Here is a 27,841-nt window from a genome sequence, read left to right as displayed (position 1 = left end):
ACCAGCCGTTAGGAAGGGAGGGTCCCCTTACTAATCCGCTCCCATAGGCATTTTGTTAATTTGTTTTCTTTTTCTTTCTTTTTGGGTGTATTCTAGTTTGCCCCCCTCCCCATCATCTCACCCCATTACAAAAAAAAAAAAAAAAAACCTTTAGTTTGTAAATACATTTTCCTTTTAGTTACTTGTAAATATTGTTATATGTATTTTATGCTTTTTTCTTCAGTATGATTGCCGCCTGCCATCCCGTAAGCTGAGGAGCTGTTATTTTAAGTAGATCCTGGTAAGAATGTTAGGCGAAACAGTGCGTGATAGAAACTCTAGTGTAGGTTTTATAATAAAGTACTTGCTATCTGACGCAAGTCTAGCTAAGGACTAGAAAAGACCCGTTTTTTCCCCACTCCCCTTACTGGCTTTAGTGCCTAAGCTTCTTCGTACCCCAAATGAGGCCTTGGCAGTAGATAATGCCAAGGCCGGGGACAAAAAACTAAATATTACCTGGCACTAACGGGGTGCGGTCGGCGCCGTTCACGGTTTCTCGGTCGGTGCGACAGGGGTGTCCTTTGTCGCCCTTGCTGTATGTCCTTGTGCTGGAACCATTCCTACGGAAAGTGAGGACCAGGGTGGCTGGACCGGCCCTGCGCGGAATTGCTCTTCCTGGCGGTGCGCGAACCAGGGTTTCCGCGTTTGCCGATGATGTCACCGTATTTGTTTCGAGCGTCGTTGATATTATTACGGTGATTAAGGCTCTCAAGCGTTATGAACAAGTTACAGGGGCCGTAGTCAATCTCAGCAAATCCGTTGGCCTGAGGTTGGCCGCTTGGCGGGGCTCGAATGCTTTGCCTGGCGCATTTGTCTGGACGGATGGCCCGGTTCGTATTCTGGGTGTTTGGTTTGGACCCGGTCTATGTCTAGATAAGAACTGGTCGGAAGTACAGAGCAAGGTCGAAGCATCTGTCAGGGTTTGGCTTCGAAGGGGATTGTCCCTTAAAGGTAGGGCGGAGGCATGCGCCAGTTATGTGTTTCCGCTGATCCTTTACCGATTGGCTGTACTTCCTCTGCCTGCGGTCCGCATGGCGGCCTTAACGCGTGCACTCTTCTTACTGTTGTGGAATGAGCGACGGCCGCTTGTCCGTAGACAGGTCTGCACTCAACGTCTTGAAGATGGGGGCCTGGGGATGCCTGACCTGGCTAGCCACAAAAATGCCGAAAGGTTGGCGTTCCTGGGTAGAACTCTGATTGAGGAGTCTGATTGGGGTCCCGCGGTCGGTGCAGCTTTTCCCGACTTTATCCCCAATCATTTAATTGAATGCCAAAGAAGGCCGAGAGGGCAATCAAGATTCTTCAACGAATGCCGAAATGCGCTTAGAGCGATGCCAGGGTCCTTGGACTTTGCACAGCCTAGAAGGGCATTATATCGGGGATTAGTGGTGGGGACCGCTTCGGACCCGCTTGGGGAGCGGCTGCAGCTGTCGGAGGGGGAGGTTCGCTCTCTGTGGAATTGGGCGCCAGGCCGGGGATACCTTAACAATTCCGAATTTTCCCTGACCTGGCAATTGGTTAGAAACGCTCTACCCCTCAATGACATATTGTTTAGAATTGGTATGGTATTTAGTCCCTTTTGTCCACGGTGCGACGAAGATAGCTTAGAAACCGTAGAACATGCTTTTTATACTTGTTCCAAGCTCCGTGAATTCTGGGAGTATGTCAGTGAGGTCACGGCTCGCATCGTCCCCGATCAGGTGACGATCCTGGATTTAGCATCCGTTGTCTACAACGCAAATCCCTTGTGGCCTAGGAAGGAACGAATGGTGTTCCTAGCGACCTTGGCCGTAGCTAGACTGGTAGTGTGGGTTTCACGCATAGAGATAGGGCGTGGGGGGAGCCACCTTCTCATCGGGATCTAATTTTGTATTTTAAACACCAACTTAAAATCAAAATCAGATGCGATAGAAGGAGGTTATCTCGCTCACAGTTTAGTAGGAGGTGGATTCACACCGCTAGTTTATGTGCGTTTGTACGAAACAAGCTTGAGTACGTGTTCCCTGCCTAGGCATGGCACACGCCGACCGTAAAAGCAACCCCCAGACCAGATCAAGATAATCCCGTAGTAGATCAGTCCCTTAGCTAGTTGGTATAAATGAGTTCCATGTCCCCAATTTTTATTTTTAGGTGTTAGGATACCTCCAAAGAAGCCCAGTCCTGATTAATTTATTTTAGTCCCAACCCGTCCCGATGTTATTTTTCTTGGAGGTCACCGAACATCCCTCCCCCCCTTTATTTTGTCTGTAGCTGTGCCCACTCCCTCTTAGGAAGTGCTCCCTTGTTTTCGGCCGATACCGGAAAACAGGAAGCATTTCAAAATCAAATAGGTAAGGGTGGGTCAGTACTAACACATTCACCGTTTAACGTTTTATTTGGTTCATTTATTTTTTATTACTGTTATTTTTCTTTATTTTGGGGTGTTTTTAAGGCTCTCATTATCCCCGCCCATCATCCGCATATATCATACACATCACAATTTCATCCGCATATATCATACACATCACAATTTCCATTTTGTCATTATTTCATTGTAAATATAAAGTAAAAAAAAAAAAAAAGCCATTGTATATAATTTTATTGTTAAAAAAAAAAAAAAAATTGTACATATTGTCATCTGGGGCTTTAAGTAGATCCAACTCCTAGAGTGAATGCGGTATTGTGGTGATTGCAACTAGTGATAGGGAATAGACAAGTGGACGACCCCCGACACCCATCTTCCCCCCACACCCTTTTTGGCCTCATGCCACATTTAAAAAGAATAAGTTGCCTGTTTTATATAATTTTAACCCTAAAATTCTGTAAAATTTGTGATTTTTCTTCTTAAATAAATATTTAAATATTTAAATATTACCTGGCACACTGATGTTAAGATCAAAGTGTAGTATCTGTTCTTCAGTTACTAAGCTTAAGACCTGACAAAGTCCTCTACGCCGGCGCCCACTTGGCCATCTTTTTGGCCATTTAAGGGTTTCTTTTTTTTTTTTTTTTTTTTTGTCTAGCCTAAAAGGACTGACCCCTTTCTTTGGGAGAGTGGTCCTAAGGCATTACTAACTGTTTGCTTTCTTTCTTTTTTCAGGTCTGTCCAGTGTCCGGATCCTACTTAAGCAGCCGGCAGGACTAGAGGTTACCGACATGCCATTTGGCGAAGGCCCTCTAGCTTCCAAATCAGCGGGTCGGTGAAGGGCACTGGGCCAACAAAAAAGGAGGCAGGCCGCTGCCTCTTACACTATGGGGGACGCCCCTGGTGTAGTGCCGTGTAGGGGAAGTGCCACATCCGGTGGCACTCCAGTGCCGTCGTGGGGGGACACCACACCCGGTGGGGTCCCAGTGCCGTATTTGAAGGGGAGTGCCACATTCGGTGACACTCCAGTGCCGTTACCTGGGGTTATCTCTTTTGGCGATATCCCATTACCTCTGGTGGGGGATGCCACACCTGGTGGCATTCCATTGTCCGGCGTCGGGGTGTTGCCACCCCAATAGACAATCCCAGCGAAGCAGCACCTGGTCCAGACGATACAACAGCCTTCACCGGCATCGCCGTTGTGTATACCATAAGCACAAAGCCTTCAAGAGCCTCAACCAGAGAAGAGGTGGTAAACGCATGGAGCAAAATCGCGCAGCAAGCTCCATGCGAGGAGGATGTACGAGGAAACAAGAAGAAGAGGAGGCGGCTGGTGAAGCGTTGGTGGATACTGGAGGATGCCGGTACGTCAGCCCAGACACTGCAACAATCGCAATCTGTGACGAGCAGCCCCCGGAAGCCTGCAGCCGAGGGGCCACGAAGAACAAAGTCCATGGATATCATAGTAGTTGATGGGTGCTCCCCGGGGGTGGGGGGAACCAAACATGTGGAGCCGGCAAGAAAGGAGGAATGGCCAGCCCTCGCAGTGTCCGACTCCCCGATCCCGGAAGCACAGAGGACGCCGCCAACACGATCGGTAGCGGAGGTAGCAGTAGCAATACCCACAGGAGAGACAGCGAAAGAACAGCTGAGCTGGGGACCAAAACAAAGACCAACTAAGTCCCCGGAATATTACAAGAAATTGTTCGAGACAAAGTACAAGGGATTAATAGAAGGCAACAACATCCGAGCAGTCCCAGAAACCCTAGAATCGATAAGGGAGAGGTCAGTCTCTCTCCTGACGCTTGACGCTAAGGGAAAAGGGTTAAAGGGCGTCCCTAAGGACCGCATGATGGAGCTGCTGGGAGAGCTCCGAATTCCAGCCCAGTATGCGGTCAGGAGATTCAACACAATGTGGGAGGTCCTCTTGCCAACGAAGGAAGATGCAGAAAAGCTGGCAAGAGGAGACCTCACGTGGAGAGACATAAAGATCAGGCCGGAATACCTCTCCAAAAGAAGGACAAAAGTAACAATTTCTGGGGTCCTCTGCTTCCTAATTGAGGAACAACTGGGGGCAATAATGTCCCAATTTGGAGAAGTGGAAGAAATCGAGGCAGTAAGGGGACCCCGAAACATAATGACCGGAGAGTATAAACTTGGAATGCGTCTCAACCGAAAACAGTTTTATGAAATCCCCGCTCAGCTGACCTGTGAGGGCTGGTCCATGATCGTAATTGTTGAGGGCAGAAGGCCACAATGCTGGCAGTGCCAGAAGACAGGCCACGTGGCAAGGTTCTGCCCTCAGAAGAAAACAACTACAGAAGTGGCAGAAGCAGGGAAAAAGCCGGAGACCGAAGTTGGGACCAAGAAGGCGGAGAAGAAACTGGAAGATCAAGACTCCACTAAATGGAGTACGGTTGTAGGCAAAAAAGAAAGAAGTTTGAGCCGGCTCCACAAGCCGCAATTAGAAGTGCGGCAGCAGCTGTTAAAAGAAAAGCCAGGGTCAGCGCATCTGGCTCGGAGAGCGATGGAGGTGGCGAGAGCCAAAGAGGGAAACGTGAAAAGACAGAGCAAGAAAAGGATCCTGAACTCCCGGAACCTCAACCCCCTCAAGAGGAAGTTCAGCTTACCCCTCCCCTATTCACCACTCTGATTTCTACGATGGAGCAAACGGAAGCTCCTGCGGAAAATACCGAAGAAAATCTGGCAAAAACTCCAGTAGATTCCGACAAAGCGGAAAATAGTAAGAAACAGGAGAAACAGGAGGGACAAGAAAAGTCGGCGGCCCCGAGAGAGGAGAGGTCAAAAAAATTCCCTTTCGTGCCCGGGGGAAATATTTGTAATGCCGACTTGAGCCATGTGGTCAGTGACCTCAATGGAAGACAGAAAAGATATCTCAAGGAGTTAGAAAGCCTAAAAACCATCGATGGCAAAGAGGTCACTGACCCAAGAAATTTTCGCGAAGCCCCATCGCTAATTACTTTTGTTAGGGTGAATAGGGGGGGGCAGAGCGAAGGCGCTGTAGCGCATGATTGAGGCTGGCAAATCCGCATTCACAGGCTTAAAAATAGTGGACGGGGAGCACCTATCACTTAGTAAGAGCACAAACCAGTGCGAAGGGAGGGTCCCCATTTATGTACACCCCTCCTTTTATAGGGCACTAAAAATGACGTCCCCCTGGACGTGGGGGGCCTGGCTCGAGACGGACGGCTTACGTCCGACCTGCTCACAGGCAGTCTCGGTCAGGCCTTCGACGTCCTGACCCCCGAGGACTTTAGACCCCTAGTAGACGAATACTACTAGGTAGTAGAAACATGGAAACGAGCTTAAATCTAGTTTAAATGCGAGGGGCATGAGATCCCGAAGCAAGGCTGCTCGCGTGCTGAGGGATCTCGTGGCCCTTGAGGTAGATGTAGCCACCTTACAAGACACCCACTTTGTTGGGGCCAGGGACTGCGATGTGCTGGTGAACGATTTTGATGTTTACTCAGCATATGACAGCCTCCGGGGCCGGGGTGTTTCTGTACTAGTGAGTCGCACTCTGTCTGCGACGGTTACGCTTGTCCACGCGGACGCTCATGGGAGGCTGGTCGTGGTCGATGTTGCCGTTAAAAGCAGAGCGTTTCGGATCGTGGCAGTTTATGCACCTAACATCGCCAGTGAGAGGGTTTCCTTTTTTCAGCGGATGGAGGTGTTTCTCTCCTCGGGTCCGGAGCGGGTAGTTTTAATGGGGGACTGGAATGCCATCCTGGACCCCAGCATAGATAAGGTCGGGGGGTTAGAGGGTCGGGGGGTGTGAAAGCAGCCTGTCTGACCTGATGGCCTCATGCGATCTGGTCGATAGGTTCCGTCTGGATCACCCCGGGAGGGAGATGTGGACGTGGCAATCTAACCCGGCCACCGGTCCAAGTACATACTTGGACAGGATGTTAATTAGAAGGGGCGATATAGATTTCCTATTTTGTCCCACGTTCCACTGGTTAGGTTATTTGGACCACAAACTCGTGTTGGCCCATTTAAAACTAGGAAATAGGCCTAGGTTAGCTTGCTACTGGAAGATGAACGTCTCCTTATTGGAGTCGGTCGACTTCCGGGAGCAGCTGACATTACTAATTCAGAGGGAGTTAGTAGGGGCGGTTACCGGGAGTAGATGGTGGGTTATCTTAAGGCTACTATTAGGCGCTTTTGTGTCCAATACAGCCAACGCCTCGCGTTAATTAAGACTCGGACCAAAAGGCACTTAGAGGATAGATTGACCCGGGCGGAGGCAGGGGGGATTCCCTAGAACTAGCTCTAGTTAAGGGGGACCTTCAGCGCTTGGCTAGCGAGCGTTATGAAGGTCAAGTAGTTAGGGCTAGGTTACAAAGAGTCTCCAACGAAGGCGTGAACGTTGACGCTGTTGAGCGTGGGGCCGCCCTAAGACGCGGCTCGGATGGGTACATTCGGGAGGTGAATAACCTGGGAGGGCGCTCTCTCGTGTCGACACGGGAGATCTGCAATGGGTTTCAGCAACATTTGGAGGAGCGCTTCACCAAACAACCCAGACTCTGCGGCCAGGAGTTTGGCAGCTATTTAGCTGGCTCGCCCCGCCTTACTGCGGCCCGAGCGGCTAGCTGCGAGGGGATGGTTACGGAGCGTGAGGTCATTACTGCGTTGAAGCATGTTGGCCGCAACAAGTCTCCGGGACTCGATGGTTTACCTTACAAACTGTTCTTGAGGCTGTCGCCCATGTTTGTGCCCCTTCTTACGGGCGTGTTTAACCACTGGTTTGCCCAGGACTCGATCCCGAGGCAGGTAACCAAAGGAGTGGTTACGCTTCTGAAGAAGGGGAACCAACATGGAGGGGGGAATCTAGACGACTATAGACCCATCACTCTGCTTAACGCAGATTTCAAGATTTTGTCCCGCGTTCTTGCGAACCGACTGCAGGTTGTTATCGGCGACTTGATCGAACCGGATCAAAACTACACTGTGAAGGGTCGATCGATTCAGAACAATCTGCACTTGATTCACACGATCTTAGAGGGGGTAGAAGACGACACTGAAGCCGCGCTGATCAATTTAGATCAGTCCAAGGCGTTCGACAGGGTGGACCATGGGTTCCTGAGGGCTGTTGTGGAAACCGCCGTCTTTGGTCCGGACTTCCGCAAGTGGATCTCCGCCCTGTATCGTGATCCCGCGGTGGTGGTGCAAGTAAATGGTAGGTTGTTGGAGTCCTTTGGGGTCTCCCAGTCGGTGCGGCAGGGTTGTCCACTGTCGCCTCTGCTTTATGTCCTGGCGTTGGAGCCCTTCCGTCGCAAATTAAGGGACGAGGCAGCGAGACCAGTTCTACGCGGCATAGCTCTGCCTGGCAGCAAAGTTGCCAGGGTGTCTGCGTATGCCGATGACGTCACCGTTTTCGTTGCACGATGAACCGACATTAAAGCGGTGATAGAGGCGATCGCTGAGTATGAAGTTGTCACAGGGGCCGTGATCAACCGCAGCAAGTCCGTTGGCCTGCGGTTGGGCGCCTGGACTGGGGTAAACCCGCTTCCAGGCGCGTTCGGCTGGACAGATGGCCCAGTAAAGATCCTCGGTGTGTGGTTCAGGCCAAACCTCCAGCTGGACAAGAATTGGTCGGAAGTACAGACTAAGGTCGAGTCGTCAGTGAGGACCTGGATTCGGAGGAAATTGTCCTTGAAGGGTCGCGCGGAGGCATGTGCCACGTATGTGTTTCCGCTGATCCTTTACCGTTTATCTGTTCTTCCCCTGCCTGCGAACTGTTGTAAGGCTTTAGAGCGCCTCCTTTTCAAACTTCTTTGGAAGGGAGGAAAGCTGCATGTCCGCAGACAGGTCTGTACACAGAAGCTTAGCGAGGGAGGCTTAGGGATGCCTGATCTGCAAAGTCACAAGCATGCAGAAAGATTGGCATTCCTGAGTCGGACACTGTTGGAGGAAACGCCCTGGGTACCAGTCGTGGAGCAAGCTTTCCCATGGCTCATATCCGACCCTGCCGCTGAAGGTCGCAGAAGACCGGCGGGGGAAAGGTGTTTCCTGACCGAATGCCGAGCCGCCCTTAGGGCATTGCCGGGGTCCAGTGACCTTGCACGGCCTAGGTGGAGGCTATATAGGGATTTAGTGGTGGGGACTGCAAAAAACCTTCTGGTGGAGCGGCTGCATCTGTCGAGGGGGGAAGTTCTCTCGCTGTGGAGTTGGGCGCCTGCCATTAGCCATTTAAATAATTCGGAGTTTTCAATTACGTGGAGGCTAGTCCGAGACGCGCTGCCACTCTTTGGCAAACTAGCCAGGGATTCTAGGGACAGTGATTACTATTATCCCCTGTGCCCACGCTGCAATGATGCAGATGAAGAGGAGACGAGAGAACACGCGTTCTTTTTTTGCAGCGGGGTGCAGAGTCTCTGGGAGTATGTCGAAGGGGTAACGGCTCGCATCGACCCCGAGCAGTCGGTGCCACTTGATTTGGCGTACGTTGTCGACAATGTGGATCCGCCGTTTGACAGGGAGAAACAGGTGGTGTTTCTAGCGATCCTAGCGCTGGCTAGGTTAGTGACGTGGGTTTCACGTCTGGACATTGTCCATGGGGAGCAATCTGTTTCTGATCACGATCTGGTCGTTCGTTTTAAGCATCAACTTAAAACGAAAATCAGATGTGGTTGGAAAAGATTGCACCGCATGGACTTTGATAGGAGATGAGTGTACAACACTAGTTTGTGCATCCGACGAGGCGCTAGATTTCAGTTCGTGTTTCCGCCCTAGTGGTATTGGTCCTAGGGTGCTGAGGTTTCTTTTTTCTCGGAACCCAGCCCCATCAAGACAAGTAATATAAGGTTTACCTTATAAGTTGCGTAGGTTTTAGGTTAGATAGGCGTGTAACCACCAAGAGTGGATAGCTTGTGCTTTTTATAGGGCCTAGACTAGGGTAGTATGCGTGTTGATCCTGTTCCCATAGCTCTTTATTTTTGATAGATTGTCACTAGGAGAGCTTCCAAAGATGCCCAAAAGTCCACTTGTTTTATTTTGTCCCAGGCCTATTTTTGCCCATCACGTACTTTATCTTGGAATACGCCATCCATCCCTGTTGTCCCCAACCCTAATTTATTTTTCATACAATTCCCTATGTCCTCCACTCCCCTCTAGGGAACGACCTACTTGCTTTCACCTCTTTTCCCCCCGGGGGAAGAGGACCGGAAGACAGTAGGCGTTTCACACGACAGACCAGCAAATAGGTAGGGAGGTTCCCCTTACTAACCCGCCCCCATAGGCATTTTGTTAATTTTTTTTCTTTTTTTTTCTTTTTGGGTGTATTCTAGTTTGCCCCCCTCCCCATCATCTCGCCCCCATTAAATAAAAAAAAAATTCCCTTTAGTTTGTACATATTTTTCCCTTTTAGTTATTTGTACATAATTTTATATGTTTTTTATATTTTTTTCTTTTTATCACAGCGTGAATGTCGTCTACCATCCCGTAAGCTAGGGAGCTGTTATTTTAAGTAGGGCCTGGTAAGAATGTTAGGCAGAACAGTGCGTGATAGAAACTCTAGAGTAGGTTTTATAATAAAGTACTTTCTATCTGACGCAAGTCTAGCTAAGGACTAGAAAAGACCCCTTTTTTCCCCACTTCCCCTTACTGGCCTTAGTGCCTACGCTTCTTCGTACACCAAATGAGGCCTTGGCCGTAGATAATGCCAAGGCCGGGGACGAAAAACTAAATAAAACCTAGCTTGCGAGTCGGTTGGCGTCTTAGACTGATTACCGCGTTACTGTTATTCGGCAAACGTTACCATTAATTGTTACCTTTACAAGGAAAGAAAAGACTGCTTGTAAGCAACGTCACCATTTCGTTGCAAGCCCTTCCTTCCTTTTCTTACCCCCCCCTCTTCTTGTTGGTGAAATAATCCCGACAACAGTCAACCTTACAAACAGAAATTAAAAATAGAGTCGTCAGTAACCGTCGGCAATATTTGTTTGAATTTAACGAAATTTACGGTCAAATGATCAGCACTTATGAATCCGTTCTCAATTTTATCAATATTTGACTTGTTTGAAAGAAACTGGTTAACGGAAAATTTAATTTTTAACTTTGCCAATAGAAAATGCCTTTCATTGGAAAGAAAATCAGCTGCTGATAAAAAACTTTAATACGATTCTTTTTCCTTTTTAGAATAGGATATTTTGTTAGTAAAATAGTCAAACAGGCTTTTAAAGCTTTTTTTTGCCAGTTCCGCTGTTTCAGTCCATAAAACCCGCAGATATTTTGATCCAGATGGTTAGAAAGCTGTGGAACATGTGCATGGGTGTGTGTGATCTCTGTAGGCAGGATTTGAACAAGATGGATTTTGTGGTCTATGACTGTTGTTTAAAGTCGTTGCACCTGAAATGCATTAGTAAAAAAAAAAAAGTTCCAAAAGGTAAATTTTTAATTTGCAGAGACTGTTATGTCTAAATATTCTGAAACAGATGCGTTTTTTGCAATATCTTATTTTCATTAAAATTGTTTGGTACTCTTGCAGTATCTGGCCCCGATCCTAAGCGGTGGAATATGTGTATGGGACCGGAAAATTGGTGTGTGGACTCTGTAGGCAGGACTTGACAAAATTGATTCTGTGGTTTGTGTTTGGCGTTTTCAGTGGATGCATGGGTAAAAAATACATGAAACTCTGTAATCAAAACTTTTTCTCTTTTCTACGAGACACTTATTAGCAAAGATTGTCTAATGAACACTTGTTGCAAAAACGTGCACGTTGAAATGATTTGATTTTTTCTTAAACATGTTCTTTATAAAATGTTATTTTCCCGAAATTATTCAACTCTTTTAAATTTATATAGATGTAAATGTGACCCTTTGGAATCCTCCTGTAAATTGGAGATCTCGTTAAATTTATATTTAACAGTTCCAGTGATACTTTACCACTTTGGACTTATAGATATTCCTGCACTTGCAACCTTCATCTCGAAAATCGACGGATTCCAATTATGAACTGGTGAATGCCGACTCAAAGCCTGCATATTCTTATACATTCATTTTAATTCCCTATCATTTTTTTCGGTTTTTGTTTGGGATGCTCGTCTTTAGTTAACTATTAAGTGTAATTATATTCACGCGTTCATTTTAATCAATTCCTTATAATTTTTTTTTCGGTTGTTGTATGGGAGGATCGTCTTTAGTTAACTATTACGTCTAATTATAATCATACTGTCATTTTTATTAATTTCGCTGTAATTTTGTTTTTTGTATGGGATGATCATCTTTAGCTAACTATTAAGTCTAATTATATTCCTGCTGGCATTTTGATTAATTCCTTTTAATGGAATTTGCCAGGTGAAGGTCGAATGACGGCAATACATATATGCCTGCATAAAATAATATTGGTTCATGTTTAAATTTTACCCATACAGCAAACATGTCTTCATAGCTCAGGAATTAGCGTCTACGAAAAAAGTAAATCGTAATCTAAACGTTTTGGTTTCGATTGTTGGTGGTGGCGCATAAGTCATTTTTGAAAAAACTTTTTAAAGTATTGATATATATATATATATATATATATATATATATATATATATATATATATATATATATATATATAGGGTCCAATATAATATGATAATAAATAGGAAATCTGCATTAATCAAAATATCATCTTTAACCGTATTTTCGACCGGGAAAATGAACATTTAAATTAAAATGTTTAAAATTCAACGCTATTTCACACGGTTAATAGTAGCCGAATGGATACGGCCTCCGCTAATCGAGCCAGAGATGTCTCGTGTCGCGGGGTTCGAATCGTTCGACTGGTAGTAATCGTGACACCCTGCACTGAAGAATCCCGAAAGGATGAAACACTAGTGTCTGTAGGTATTTAATTATTATAGTAAAAAATAATTATGACAGACTCTTTAAGAAATTCGTTTCTTATCGTTGAGCACTTTCAGTTGAATTTAAAAAGTCGGTCAATTTAGCTCTTATGCGTAGATCACCGTATAACGATTTGATCACTGTCTGCCTGACGTAATGAACATTTAAATTAAAATGTTTAAAATTCAACGCTATTTCACACGGTTAATAGTAGCCGAACGGATACGGCCTCCGCTAATCGAGCCAGAGATGTCTCGTGTTGCGGGGTTCGAATCGTTCAACTGGTAGTAATCGTGACACCCTGCACTGAAGAATCCCGAAAGGATGAAACACTAGTGTCTGTAGGTATTTAATTATTATAGTAAAAAATAATTATGACAGACCCTTTAAGAAATTCGTTTCTTATCGTTGAGCACTTTCAGTTGAATTTAAAAAGTCGGTCAATTTAGCTCTTATGCGTAGATCATCGTATAACGATTTGATCACTGTCTGCCTGACGTAATGAACATTTAAATTAAAATGTTTAAAATTCAACGCTATTTCACACGGTTAATAGTAGCCGAATGGATACGGCCTCCGCTAATCGAGCCAGAGATGTCTCGTGTTGCGGGGTTCGAATCGTTCGACTGGTAGTAATCGTGACACCCTGCACTGAAGAATCCTGAAAGGATGAAATACTAGTGTCTGTAGGTATTTAATTATTAAAGTAAAAAATAATTATATATATATATATATATATATATATATATAATTTATGATAGTTAAAAGTTAAATAAAGTTTATTTGATAACCAAATAAATAAACACAAAAACACAATAAATTTAATAAAAATTATTTTAATCATGTTATTACAAAGCTTAATTCTTTTCATCATAATATAAGAGCACGGTTATATATAGAAAAAACTGACATGAAAAAATATTAAAAAATACAATCTGTCTATATGACAGATACTGAAGAGAAAGTAAAGAATAAAGGTAGAAGAAATATACAAAAGTTTACGAAAATGGGAGGAAGGAATATATAAAGAAAACAATACAGAATAATTAAATAAAGATAAAAACATGCAGTACAAATTTTATGAAGTCAACATAATACAATCCATCAACATATCCAAGAAGACAAGTGTTAATCGATTAAGTCTACAGTATGGACCAGAAAACCGAGAATGATGGTCTGAGGTGTAATAATTCAATATATATATATATATATATATATATATATATATATATATATATATATATATATATATATATATGTATATATATATGTATATATATATGTATATATATATGTATATATATATGTATATATATATGTACATATGTATATATATGTATATATATATATGTATATATATATGTATATATATATATGTATATATATGTATATATATATATGTATATATATATATGTATATATATGTATATATATATGTATAAGTATATGTATATATATATGTATATATATATATATGTATATATATATGTATATATATATATGTATATATATGTATATATATATATGTATATATATAAGTGAGGAGTGTGTGTGTGTGTGAGGACAACTCTCAACCTATATACTCAACGGTGTAAATTAGGTGTAAAATATAAAACTTTATGTGAAGCGTATTTTCATAAATTTCTACACAACAATGTAATCGAATGCAGATATTTTACTCATATTTATATATCTATAATAATTCAATATATATATATATATATATATATATATATATATATATATATATATATATATATAATAAAAATTACAATTAAATTTACCAAAATGATCCAAGATGGTAAAATTAAAGTATATCATAAATATTAAAGAATTAATATTTATAAAATTATCTTAGACAGATATAAAAGCTCGATAAAACCAAATAGGAAATAGAGCTTATAATATGAGCAAACAGTTAATAAAAAATGTTAAAAAAACATTTTGAAATGAGTTAAAAACATATTTAATCTGAAAAGGAAACACTAGATAAATGGATAGTCCTAAATTCGCGGAGTTTCGAAGAAATACTTTTCTTCTCATCAGAGGGTAGGAATTAGCAAAATGCGGGATCGGATTTTGCATGCAGAAGTATTTGATGAAACAACAAGTCAGTCAAAGATATTACTTGAAAACAAAAAAAAAGTGAAGCAAAGGGAATATGCTGAAGAAAAAGGTGATTACCCATGAATGGATAGTCCGGTGGAAGATAAAAAATCCAAATGTATAACTTCAAGAAAGTTAAAAGAATTTCCATTTGTACAAGTAAAATCCAAGGAAATCCCGTAATTGGAAAAAGATGGTCTATAATAATCCTAAGGCAGAAATCCATGGAATAATTCACAAAAATGTGTACAAGGAAAAAAGAAAAGATTCCAATAATATTAATAAAAGAAAAATAAGATATGCTTTTCACTCTACTTCCGAGACATAAATATAAATAAGAAAGATCAGGGAAGAGAAAGAGGAGAGAGAAAAAAAGATAAGTTAAATATAAAATATAAAATAATGAGAAACAAATGTCAAAATGACCCAAACAGAAAATACTAAAGGTGCGAAAAAATATATAGGGCAAAATAATATAGGTCAACTGAAATGTACAGGTCATCACTTAAAAAAATGTCAGCAAGAATTGTTAAAAGACACTAAATGGAAAATAAATAAATAAATAAATTAATAAATAAATAGAAAATAAATAATAAAGAAAGAATAAATAAACAAATAAGCAAATGAAAAATAAAATATAAAATAAAAATTATTTAAGGGGAGAGGATGGCCGGTATCTGCAAATTCAGGAAAAATCAAGAAAAAAAGTAAGTAAATGCATATAGTAAAATATAAGTAAATATACATACAAGATATGAAAGTGTGGGTAGATTGATATATTAGATAGATAGGAAAGTTTAAAGAATAAAGCAGAAAACGCAGATAAATAACCGGCCATGCAAAGAAGAGATAAACAATTAAAATAAAGGATTATTAAATTATAAAGTATTAAGAAGTATGTAGAAAAACGATAAAGTTAAAGAAAAATTTTTTTAAGGACTATCCATTTATCTAGTGTTTTCTTTTCAGATTAAATGTTTTTAACTCATTTCAAAGTGGTTTTTAACATATTTTATTAACTGACTATATATATATATATATATATATAAATATATATATATATATATATATATATATATATATACAAAAGTGAGGAGTGTGTGTGAGGACACCTTTCAACCTATATACTCAACGGATGTCTGATCTACAGATTTTAAATTTAGAATATAGGATATTCACACATGAACATTGGTTTTACTAAGTTTTTATCTAACAGATCAAAATTAGCAAATTGGTGGAAGTCGTTGGATGTTTATGTTTGTCAAGTATTTCATGACTTCATGTGCAGTCGAGAAAGAGGAAAGCTTCTTCATGTTAAGGATAAGTAGGTTTGAAAACACATTTAAACATCCTGTCGAGCTGGACTAATGGCTATCGTACTTGACTCACTTTATTTTGGTTTTGGTTTCGACCTCAGCTCGATTATTTTTTAATTGCAAGAAATTTTTTAATTGTTTTAAAAAACACAAAACCCACCTGCACATGTCTTTGTTGCTTTCCATTTTTTACTTCATTTCTTTAAAGAATTTAACGTTACGTTTAATACGTACGATATTTTTTTATAAAAAATAAAAAATCTGCAATGATCAAAATATAATATTTATGTGTATTTTACGACCTGGCAATGCAGGATTGCCTACTAGTATATTTATGAAAGTGAAAATGTGTTAATAACTCTCAATCTTATACATCGTCCACTTGGTAACACGGATCACTTAGTAGTATCAGTAGACATCATCCTAAATTTTTAATTCAACGGTTAAAAGCCATTTATCAAAACGACAGTGTACTATAAAATGGATGACTGAGAAGCCCTCATTTAACACATCAGATGCTAAATAGACTCTTTTTTCCTGCTGAATAATATACCAATGAGAAATCAAATTATACAAAGTTGGCATTGAAGCACATGTGCCTACATGAAAGTATTATAACAAGTCGTGCTTTCCCCAATGGTTCACCACAAATTGTGCAATTGCCATTCTACAATGATAGCATGCATTCTGTTGATTCGATCGTCATAAGTCAAGTACAAATAGACAACATTTCTAGATGCAAGAAATCATTGTAAGAGTGAAACAGCCACAGCCAAGAACATGCATGTTGAAATAACCAGGAAAACATAGAATCATAGAAGAGTTATAACATAATCGTTATTTTTATGAAATGGTGCCGTTAGATTTTAACACTCAGAACCACACGTTGTGTCTAAGATAATCACAAGAAAACAAAGAAGTCAACTTTTTAAGTTGAAATGAAATGCATATATTGATGGTTTTTCGAAAATAACGCATTATCTCGTATTATAAGTCTTTTAGTTTATGTCGTCTTCAATGTAGTTAAATGATAAGGTGGGCGACCCAGGGTTGAAGCTGTTGATAAATCCAATACCTTCGACAAAGTCTGGCATAAAATGTTCTATTAAAAAGTAAATCACATGGTATAACTGGACAGATTAATAAAATTAGACCCTTCTTAGACAAGAGGACCATCCAGGTTGCTCTTAATACACGTACATCCAAAGAGTGTAATATTAATGTAGGGTCGATACTTTGTCATTATTGTTCCTCAAATTTAATAACGACTTCTCTAATAACATTGTGTCCAAGATGGGTATATTTGCCAATGAGACGATGATGTATTACAGGCACAACAGAAAAACGGATATACACAAATCTTAGATAATGGAAGAATCCTTAGAAAACTACCTCTAGACTGCAGTGGACTGGGGCCGTAAATGGACAGTCACATTTAATTCTACTAAAATTAAGCTCATCTCATTTACAATTACAGGAAGCCTTCACAACCACCGATATCTATGAGTAATAACATCCTATCTTAGAGTTCTTTCTTCAAAATATTCGGCCTGTCATTCACAGGAAATATAAACTAGAACAAATACATTAAGAACATAGCAAAGGCTGCTGTAAAAGAAGGTGGGTTCCCTCTATTGTGCTAGAGATTACCTCCACCAGAGAGTATCTTGTCCCTTTACAAAGCCAACATTTGTCCAAGTATGAAACATTATTGTAACATCTGGGCTGGTGCATTTACCGCTAGTCTCTCAAAGAAGTCTCAAAGCTAATAGATCCAACACTGTCGACAAAGCTCCAACTTCTGTCCCATCGCCATTGCACCATATGCCTGTTTTACAAATATTTTAATAGTATGTGCTTCGTATGTAGTTTAGCATTGGATTTGACTACCAAATGCTTTGCCATGAATTACAAAGTTATTAAAAGTTAGGAAAACAATTTTCCTCTCTCCCCAGTTGACTATTTAAATATGTTGTAGTATTCCTTTCTTATGGTCTATGGAACTTACTACATGGGGTTAACACTTGAACTCTATATGAGATACATAGATATTCGAATGTTCCATTAAATTTCTTTCTCTCAAACACTGAGTTAGTAAAGAAATTGAGAACATAATTTTCCTCTCCCCAATTAATCATTTTCAGGTGTTGTAATATATCTTTTGTTTTGGTTTCTTGGTCTTACTAGATTCCGGGACAAGAATTTATCTTGCCCGGTGGAGTATCCAGCTTTGCATTTTTACTTGAAGTAACATCAATTAGAGAATGTGCGCCATTCTTTGTAAAAGCCATAGAAAGGAAATCATTTTCGGCTGGGAAAAGTGATTGAAATATTTGGTTAGGGTTTACTTCTAAGAAAAAGTATCCTCATGCTAGGTTGTTCTGACATAACCTACTCGACACTCGAAAGTTGTGTCTAGTAGGCATTCAAGTCCTCTCCAGTAGGCGTTAAAGATCTCCCCTTATGCATTAAAATTCTTGCTCTCTCCAGTGTGTGTTTGCATGTGCTTCGTTACATGATTTTTTGTGCAAATGTTTTACCACACACTTTACAAGAAAAAGGTTTCTCCCCCGTGTGTGTTTGCATGTGAACTTTTGCATCAGTTTGTTGGGCAAATGCTTTACCACACACTTCACAAGAAAAAGGTTTCTCTCTTGTTTTATTTTACTTCAGTCGAAGTTCTCAAAGATCAAGGTGACACAACCTGGGGCTAACACTTGAAATCTATATAAGATACATAGATATTCGAATGTCTCATTTAAGTTCTTTATTTCTCAAACACTGAGTAAAGAAATTGAGAACATAATTTTCCTCTCCCTAATTAACCATTTTTATATGTTGTAGGATATCTTTCATTTTGGTCTCTTGGCCTTATTGGATTCCAGGACAAGACTTTATCTAGTCTGGTGGAGTATCCAGCTTCGTGCTATTACTTGAGGTAACATCACTTGGAGAAGGTGCACCATTCTCCGTAAAAGCTAATGTGGGTTAGCCATCGTGAGGAGATCTTATTTGGGCAGCGAATAATATTTGATTTTGAATATTTGGTCAGGGTTTATTCTATGGAAAAGGTATCATCATGCCAGGTTGTTCTGACAAACCCCTGTACAGAGAGAGACCTTAGACACTTGAGGACAGTGTCTAGTAGACATTCAAGTTCTAGTGTGTGTTCGCATGTGTCTTGTTACATTATTTTGACATACAAATGCTTTACCACAAAGTTTACATGAATAAGGTTTCTCTCCAGTGTGTGTTCGCATGTGTTCCTTTACACCATGTTTTAGTGCAAATGCTTTACCACAAACTTCACAAGAAAAAGGTTTCTCTCCAGTGTGTGTTCGCATGTGCACTGTTGCATCATTTTGTTGGGTAAATGCTTTACCACAAATTTCACATGAATAAGGTTTCTCTCCAGTGTGTGTTCGCATGTGTACCGTTGTATCATGTTGATGTGTAAACGCTTTACCACACACATCACAAGAAAAAGGTTTCTCTCCAGTGTGTGTTCGCATGTGTACTGTTACATTATTTTGACAAGCAAATGCTTTACCACAAATTTTACATGAATACGGTTTCTCTCCAGTGTGTGTTCGCATGTGTTCCTTTACATGATGTTTTAGTGCAAATGCTTTACCACAAACTTCACAAGAAAAAGGTTTCTCTCCAGTGTGTGTTCGCATATGCACTGTTGCATCAGTTTGTTGGGAAAATGCTTTACCACACACTTCACAAGAAAAAGGTTTCTCTCTTTTTTTAAAATCAGTGTGTGTTCGCATGTGTCTTGTTACATTATTTTTTTGTGCAAATGCTTTACCACAAGTTCTACATGAATAAGGTTTCTCTCCAGTGTGTGTTCGCATGTGTGTGATAGCATTAGCTTTCCATGCTAATGTTTTACCACACACGTCACAATAAAAAGGTTTCTCTCCAGTGTGTGTTCGCATGTGTGCGATAGCATTAGCTTTCCATGCTAATGTTTTACCACACACGTCACAATAAAAAGGTTTCTCTCTTTTATTTTTCATTTATTTTACTTTTGTTAGTTGAAGAGATTAAGAGGCTCCCTCATGGGGCAAACAATTGATTCTGTTACAATTTATATCCGAGGGCTCTTTCAAGAATAGACCATGTTCCCTTTATGGCCGCTATCTGTATTTCCTTAAAGCTTGGTCTTCAAATGATTGTTCTTAAGCATTTCTGAAGATTCTATTTTTAGGTCAGTTGCACCTGTCACAACTGGTATGTTTTTTTTCTTTCAGAGATTATCTTGTTTTTAGATCATTTTTAGGTCCTGATATTTTGTTATCTTTTCCCGTTCAGCTCTATTAAGATGCTCCTCCAATATTAGATTTTATAGAAAAAAGGTAATTTGCAAACATTCCAAAAAGATAAAAAAATTCCCTGTAATGTTTATCTTTTTAAACTTCTTACTGAAAATGCTAAGCTAAGATTTTTTCAAGAATAACATTTATTTTGAATGTCTCCAACTGTATTTTTAAATGAAAATGCAACACTTTTTACGATAAGTTGTTTTTATCCAATGTCTGTTCATCAACAGATGTTCTCTAGTTTTTGTTTCATTTCTGAATATTGATTCATCAGAATCACAAGTCAATTATATGAGTTTATTTATCCACTGTAACTCTTATCTGTGAAGAAAAAGAAATACAATTATACAATTTTCTGAAAAAATATGCAATAAATCAAACCAAAAATCTAATAATCGAAAACCTCAAGTAATTTCTTGCTCAACAGCAGGTTCAATATTGCCTCACGCAGTAATCAGTTAAAACTTGGTAATGTGCAAAGCTGTTACTTTGCACATATCTCAGCAGCTGCTAATTTGACGGATGATAACAAAAAGATGAAGAGGATGAAAACTACACAAACTGCTAATGTGACGGATAACAACAATGAGATAAAAACTACAAAAACAACATTGAATCGATGATTGTTGAATGGCAACACCTGGTTATCACACAAACAAAACATAAACTAATCAAATATAAAAGAAGGAATAAACGAGATGTTACAGAGATGTTTTCCCTTGACTGATAAATATGACGCATTTTTTTTAATCTCCACTTCTTTTTCTCTTAAGATGGGGATAAATAGGTGAGGTTCACTCTACGTCTTTATTGACGAGCACGTTCATACATATTGGTTATGTTATGATATGGATTATCTTACCTGCTTCTATAAGATATGATGGCTACAGGATATGAATAATCTCATGACTACAAGTGGATTATTATTGGGTCTGTTCTCATGTGTTTTAGATTTAATATAATTTATTTCTTCTTTATCGAATGATTTTTTTTGTTGTAAATATCTAAAAAAAACATCGAATGAAATAGAAAAATTGTCGTAATTCTACGAAATTTTCTGGTCAATATAACAAGATTATAAAGTTTCACTTAAAAAAACAAAAAAATTCAACGTGGTTTAAAAAAGGTTTTAAACTTTGGACTTTACAAGTAAATTTACAAATAACTGTTCTTTTTTGTTGTTTTAAATTAGTTTATTTTATTCATCGATCCTTTATCTTCAATTTGTGATATATAAATTTGAGGTGAGAAAATTAATTATTTTCATTTTAATAGACATTTAAAAATGGTGGTGAAATTTAAAAAAAACGCTTGCCTAGATTATTATACTCGGTTTATTGGAAAGAGCATAAAATTTCACACTGAACCTGAAAATGTCATAAAAATTGAACCAATAGAAACATTTTGATAGATTTTTAAAGTTTAAAATTGAAAAAGAATTAACTCGTAAAATTCAATTGATTTCATTACATTAAAAAAAATGGCTGTATGAACGCGCGCAGGCACTTTGTAAACACTGTTTTTTAAATAAAAAAATAATATTTCTATTATTTTTTTAACAACTTTAATAGTTTATTTTGGAGTATATTCCATAAAGAAAATAAAAACCGATTTTAAAAAGAGAAATTACGATTTTTCTATATTTCATTCGCAGTTTTGTATTAAGGGTGTCAAAAATTCCCCAAACATTCTGATACACATACTGATCCATCACACATTCAAAGAAGAAAATGCGTGGCTAAGCAGCAGAAAAGACAAGCCATAACAAAAGAACATCGACGCTTTTGTTTACCTCTATTCTAGAATTTGTTCAAATGTTTCTTTGTTTTTATTTGAACCCTGTAAAAATGTCTAATCTCGATTTACATATTTTTTATATAATAATATATATAATTTTCAGGTTATAAAATAAAATGTTCAAATTTAAAATAACGTGATATTTTCAATAATTTTAGCATTACAAATAATAAAAATCATAAAATTACTTACTTTTTTGTTTTAAATTAGTTTATTTTATTTGATTATTTATTGATGTTTTATCTTCAATTTGGGATATATAAATTTGAGGTGAGAAATTAATTATTTTCATTTGAATAGACATTTAAAAATGATGTGTGAATTAAAAAAACAACGCTAGTCTAGAATATTATAATCAGTTTATTGGAAAGAGCATAAAATTTCATATTGAACCTGAAAATATCATAAAAATTGAACTAATAGAAACATTTTGATAGATTTTTAAAGTTTAAAATTTAAAAAAAAATTAACTCGTAAAATTCAATTGATTTCATTACGTAAAAAAATGGCTGCATGAACGCGCGTAGGCATTTTGTAAACACTGGGGTTTTTTTTTTTTTTTATAAAAAAATAATATTTCTATTATTTTTTTAACAACTTTAATAGTTTATTTTGGAGTATATTCCATAAAGAAAAAAAAAAACAACCCATTTAAAAAAAAAAAGAAATTACAAGTTTTTTTACATTTTATTCGTAGTTTTGTGTTAGGAGTGTCAAAAATTCCCCCAAATTCCTGATACACCTACTGGTCCACCATACATTCAAAGAAAAAATGTGTGGCTTACCAGCAGAAAAGACAAGCCATAACAAAAGAATATCGACGCTTTTGTTTACCTCTATTGTAGAATTTGTGCAAATGTTTTTTTTCTTTTTTTAATTTGAACCCCGTAAAAAATGCTGATCTCAATTTAAACATTTTTTTTTATATAATAATTTATATAATTTTCAGGTTATAAAATAAAATATTCAAATTCAAAATAATGCGATATTTTCGATAAATTTATGATCAATTTTTTTAACACAACAAATAATAAAAGTCATAAAATTACTTACTTTTTTTATCCAGTTTCTTCTTTCCATTTTTTATTTGATATTAAGAAAATTTCGATATGTAAAATAAAAAAAATGTTTTTTTCTTAACCAATTTCTTTCCCACAAGTCAGGTCGTTGAAGACAACTAAAAGAAAAAGAAGAGAGTCAATCAAGGGAGGTAATTTTGTCCTCGAAATACGTTTCTATTTTTTGTAGAATCTATGGTGTTAGGAAATTATCATATTAAAAGCAGAATAATGTGTTATTTCTATAATTTTCAATAGAAGTTTAACTGTTTAATATTAAAAAAAATAATGTCAGAATTATGTTGGACTGAAACTTACAGATTTATTAAAAAAACATGTAATCTAAAAAAAAAAAAGATGCGATGTTTTTGAAATGACAACTTTTGGTGTGAAAAAAAATAAATAAAAAAATGCTTACTTCAATGGCAATATCGGTAGTTTGAGAAATTGATTTTCTTCAAATTATATCGAATTCATTAATACAGATTTTAGGGGCATTTTTTTCGTAATGTTTAAAATTATTTATTTTTTATTGTTAAAGTAAAGTAAAAATTATTTTGTTTAAACAAAATAATAAATTTTTACTATGATTTAAAAAATAATAATGGGTTTATTATATTTCGTGATCATTATTTGATAAATACTGAAAATTTAATTAATTTGCTGATTTTTTGTGAACTTTCAAGTAAAGGGAATCAAATATTCGTATATTTTAAGCATAAGCTATTAATTTTGCATGTATCTACAAAAAGAAAACGATGCATTTTTAAAATTATTATTTAAAGGTTGGTTTTTCGTAAAAAAAAAAAATCAAAATATTTTTTCTTCTGCTACTCTGAAAGAAATAATTATTTATAATATATTAAACGAATTTCACAATTCAAAACACGTGTTTGTATTACTGCACAAATAGATTCGAAAAACTTGTCAACAGACAAATACATAACAAATAAATGTTATCAAAGGCAAGATAAGTTACTTTTCTACCTAACTGGATATGTGTTTAATGTTTTTCTTTGATGTAACATGATTATTTAGCTCGAAAAACATACAGTGTTTACCAATGTATTGGAAAGTTAAAAATGGCGCCCGACTCTCTCTTTGACACACTAAGTTTGGGAAAAAGAGTTAAGAATGAAAAAATTGACAAAACACTGTTAGAAACTCGCTTAATATATGCTACCGTGACATAGGCTGACATATATTCGGTGGGTTTTTAACAGTATTTTGTCTAGATTTTTATTTTTAATTCCTTTTCCCAAACTTAATGTGTCAAACAGAGATAGAGTAGGGCGCCATTTTAAATTTTCCAATATATCGGTAAACCTTATATGTTTTTTCGAGCTCAATAAACACACAAAAATAAAAACACAAAAAATATATCCAGTTAGGTAGAAAAGTAACTTATCTTGCCTTTGATAACATTTATTTGTTATATATTTGTTTTTTGACAACCTTTTCGAATCTATGTATACAGTAAGAATAAACTCCAAAACACAAAAGATGAAAACTTAAAAACACTCAAATTCAGAATTGGAAGGTATGCTGTCTTTTGTTTGTTTTCTACATTCTTCCTCGTCCTCCCCCATACAGGACTAATATGGCTTCCCCAACCTTTTCTAGTCTCACACAAAAACACACGTTCACATCTCAAGCTATATTACTTGTCACATACATACACGCACACAAATATACGCGCGCACGTCAATTAAGCTTTAAAGAAAATACAAAAGAAATAGCATGCAATATTAACAGGACTTAAATGAATAACAAAGAGACACTTTAAGAACATGAAAGTAATAACATTTATTGGGGTGAAAAGATCACAGACAGTTGGGAGAAAGGAAAATTGCAAAGCTGCAAAGTTCAATTATCAAAATAAACTCAAGTTCAAATGTTCACCAGTTCGACTGTGAATTGTCCTTAATTTAACAAACGAGAGAGAAATCAGAAATCAGAGGTTTTGAAAAGTATAGAAACTTACTGCGTGGTTATCATTCAATAATCATCTTTTTTTTCTTTAAATGTGTATCTTATATACATATATCCTCTTCGGCTTTTCCGAAGACGCGTAATCCTTTAACTCTTTCAAAGTTCATTTTCGATGAAGGAATTAATCCGAGTAGAAGCACTGATTAGGTAAAATCCTTAGTCTGCAAAAACTCTTCAGTAGTGTGGTTTGAGTTGTCCCCCTTTGCAAATTGGCTGTTTGGAGAAATGGAAAACTAGATGGCTCTGTGTGGTTTGAGTTGTCCCCCTTTGCAAATTGGCTGTTTGGAGAAATGGAAAACTAGATGGCTCTGTGTGGTTTGAGTTGTCCCCCTTTGCAAATTGGCTGTTTGGAGAAATGGAAAACTAGATGGCTCTGTGTGGTTTGAGTTGTCCCCCTTTGCAAATTGGCTGTTTGGAGAAATGGAAAACTAGATGGCTCTGTGTGGTTTGAGTTGTCCCCCTTTGCAAATTGGCTGTTTGGAGAAATGGAAAACTAGATGGCTCTGTGTGGTTTGAGTTGTCCCCCTTTGCAAATTGGCTGTTTGGAGAAATGGAAAACTAGATGGCTCTGTGTGGTTTGAGTTGTCCCCCTTTGCAAATTGGCTGTTTGGAGAAATGGAAAACTAGATGGCTCTGTGTGGTTTGAGTTGTCCCCCTTTGCAAATTGGCTGTTTGGAGAAATGGAAAACTAGATGGCTCTGTGTGGTTTGAGTTGTCCCCCTTTGCAAATTGGCTATTTGGAGAAATTGAAAACTAGATGGCTCTGTGTGGTTTGAGTTGTCCCCCTTTGCAAATTGGCTGTTTGGAGAAATGGAAAACTAGATGGCTCTGTGTGGTTTGAGTTGTCCCCCTTTGCAAATTGGCTGTTTGGAGAAATGGAAAACTAGATGGCTCTGTGTGGTTTGAGTTGTCCCCCTTTGCAAATTGGCTGTTTGGAGAAATGGAAAACTAGATGGCTCTGTGTGGTTTGAGTTGTCCCCCTTTGCAAATTGGCTGTTTGGAGAAATGGAAAACTAGATGGCTCTGTGTGGTTTGAGTTGTCCCCCTTTGCAAATTGGCTGTTTGGAGAAATGGAAAACTAGATGGCTCTGTGTGGTTTGAGTTGTTCCCCTTTGCAAATTGGCTGTTTGGAGAAATGGAAAACTAGATGGCTCTGTGTGGTTTGAGTTGTCCCCCTTTGCAAATTGGCTGTTTGGAGAAATGGAAAACTAGATGGCTCTGTGTGGTTTGAGTTGTCCCCCTTTGCAAATTGGCTGTTTGGAGAAATGGAAAACTAGATGGCTCTGTGTGGTTTGAGTTGTCCCCCTTTGCAAATTGGCTGTTTGGAGAAATGGAAAACTAGATGGCTCTGTGTGGTTTGAGTTGTCCCCCTTTGCAAATTGGCTGTTTGGAGAAGTGGAAAACTAGATGGCTCTGGTTGATAGTCAATTTGCATAAGTGGAGAAATGGGCAGCATATAAACGGTACTTTTTTTAAGCAGGGGTGAAGAGCGCAGAGAGTGAAACGACGGTTGGAAGAAGTGACGGCGAATTCTTTTTGTGACGGTGAATTATTTTTGACGTTGAAGAGCTCGACCTTTTGGAAGGAACAGCTGTGTCTCATATATATTTTTTCTTTTTTTCTACTTCACTACAAGCTATTTCGGCGGGAACTATGGAAGCAAAGAGGATCAGCAGTTAAATGCTTAAGACGTTCTCTGGAGAGGAAGATGTTATAACCTGGCTGACCAAGGTTAAACTTGTCGCTAAGTTGCGGGATCGCGGATGTAGCCAGCTTGATACCACTGTATCTTGATGGTGATGCTCTGGCTCTATATCTGGAGATGCGGGAGGAGGATCGACTGTCTGTTGACGCCATTGAGGAAAAGTTGAAGGAAGCATTTACCGAAGGACCGTTTGTGGCATATGGCAAACTAAGCCGTGTGGTGTGGACCGGAGAGCCTGTCGATGTTTACGCCAACAATATCAGGAGGTTGACGGGACTAGCAGGATTCAATCGACGAGGCCGTCGACATATGGTTAAGATGGGCTTTATCAATGGCTTCCCGGACCATATTTCTATAGCTCTGCAGCAACTGCCCGGTGTAAATACTATGGAGGTGGCGGAGTTGATTACACAGGCTAAGGTGCTGGCCAGGAAAAAAGAGAGTGAGCAGGGAATCGTAGCTGTCACTCAATGAAGCAAACTGCAGCAGGAAATTGTGAAGGACGCAAAGCAGAGAGGACTTTGGCAGAGACCCAGGTTCTCTGGCAGATGCTACCGATGCCAAGGGCCCCATATGGTGAGGGAGTGCAGGTAGCCAAAGCCAGAAGTCACGTGTTACCGCTGTGGGGAAGTCGGCCACATCAGCAGATTCTGTCCCCAGGGAAACGAACAGGGAGAAGCCACTGCGCCGGTGGCTACCCCACTTATTCGATGAAGACGCTTCAGGGTATGTCACCACAAGTAGAGGTGACCCTGAATGGACGAAGTGCAAAAGCCCTTGTCGACACGGGCTGTACTTCAACAATTGTCACCAAAGACATGGTTGACACATGCAATGGAGCAAGCAGCATTACGGCAGTTGACGGCAGAGAGGTGAAGTGCAATGGCACAAGTATCGTTCGGTTGATGGTACGTGGGATGTCACTAACAATCCAGGCGATTGTTATTAATAAAATTGTCACGGGTGTCGATGTGATGCTAGGGATGGACGCAATTGCTCCACTAGGGGGCGTTACGGTATATAGGAACTCCGTGAGATTTGGAGTACATCAAGGGGCTGCAGGTGTGCAATTCGAAAAAAGGTGTCACAGGAACGGCCGGGTTAGACAAAAGTTGCACGATAGAGGACCAAGATTTCTCTGCACACTTTGATGGTGAGAAATGGACAGTCAAGTGGGCATGGAAGGGAGAACATCCCATACTGAACAACAGAGTGGAATGCTACGAGCATACGTTGCGAGGAGGCACAAGAGTTGAATTTGAGAAGGAGGTGGACCGATGGATCTCAGAGGGGATTTTAAGTCA

General features: G+C 38.9%; 1 protein-coding gene across 1 annotated transcript; it reads right to left on the bottom strand.

Annotated features, from left to right (window-relative positions):
• Nucleotides 1-18,286: 18,286 nt before the first annotated feature.
• LOC145269785 (uncharacterized) lies at nucleotides 18,287-22,952 on the bottom strand. The gene is made up of 2 exons (XM_080125504.1): nucleotides 22,836-22,952; nucleotides 18,287-20,306 (listed from the first exon to the last, which is right to left on the bottom strand). Exon 2 carries the CDS (start codon nucleotides 19,680-19,682, stop codon nucleotides 18,810-18,812), a length of 873 nt encoding a protein of 290 aa, XP_079981630.1. The 5' UTR covers nucleotides 19,683-20,306; nucleotides 22,836-22,952; the 3' UTR covers nucleotides 18,287-18,809.
• Nucleotides 22,953-27,841: the final 4,889 nt, after the last annotated feature.

This window comes from Euprymna scolopes, chromosome 45, assembly GCF_053919585.1.
Source record: "Euprymna scolopes isolate OS-2025 chromosome 45, ASM5391958v1, whole genome shotgun sequence".
Classification (NCBI taxonomy): Eukaryota; Metazoa; Mollusca; class Cephalopoda; order Sepiida; family Sepiolidae; genus Euprymna; species Euprymna scolopes.
Note: the sequence above shows the minus strand (reverse complement) of the source record. Positions and strands in the feature narration are given on the sequence as shown.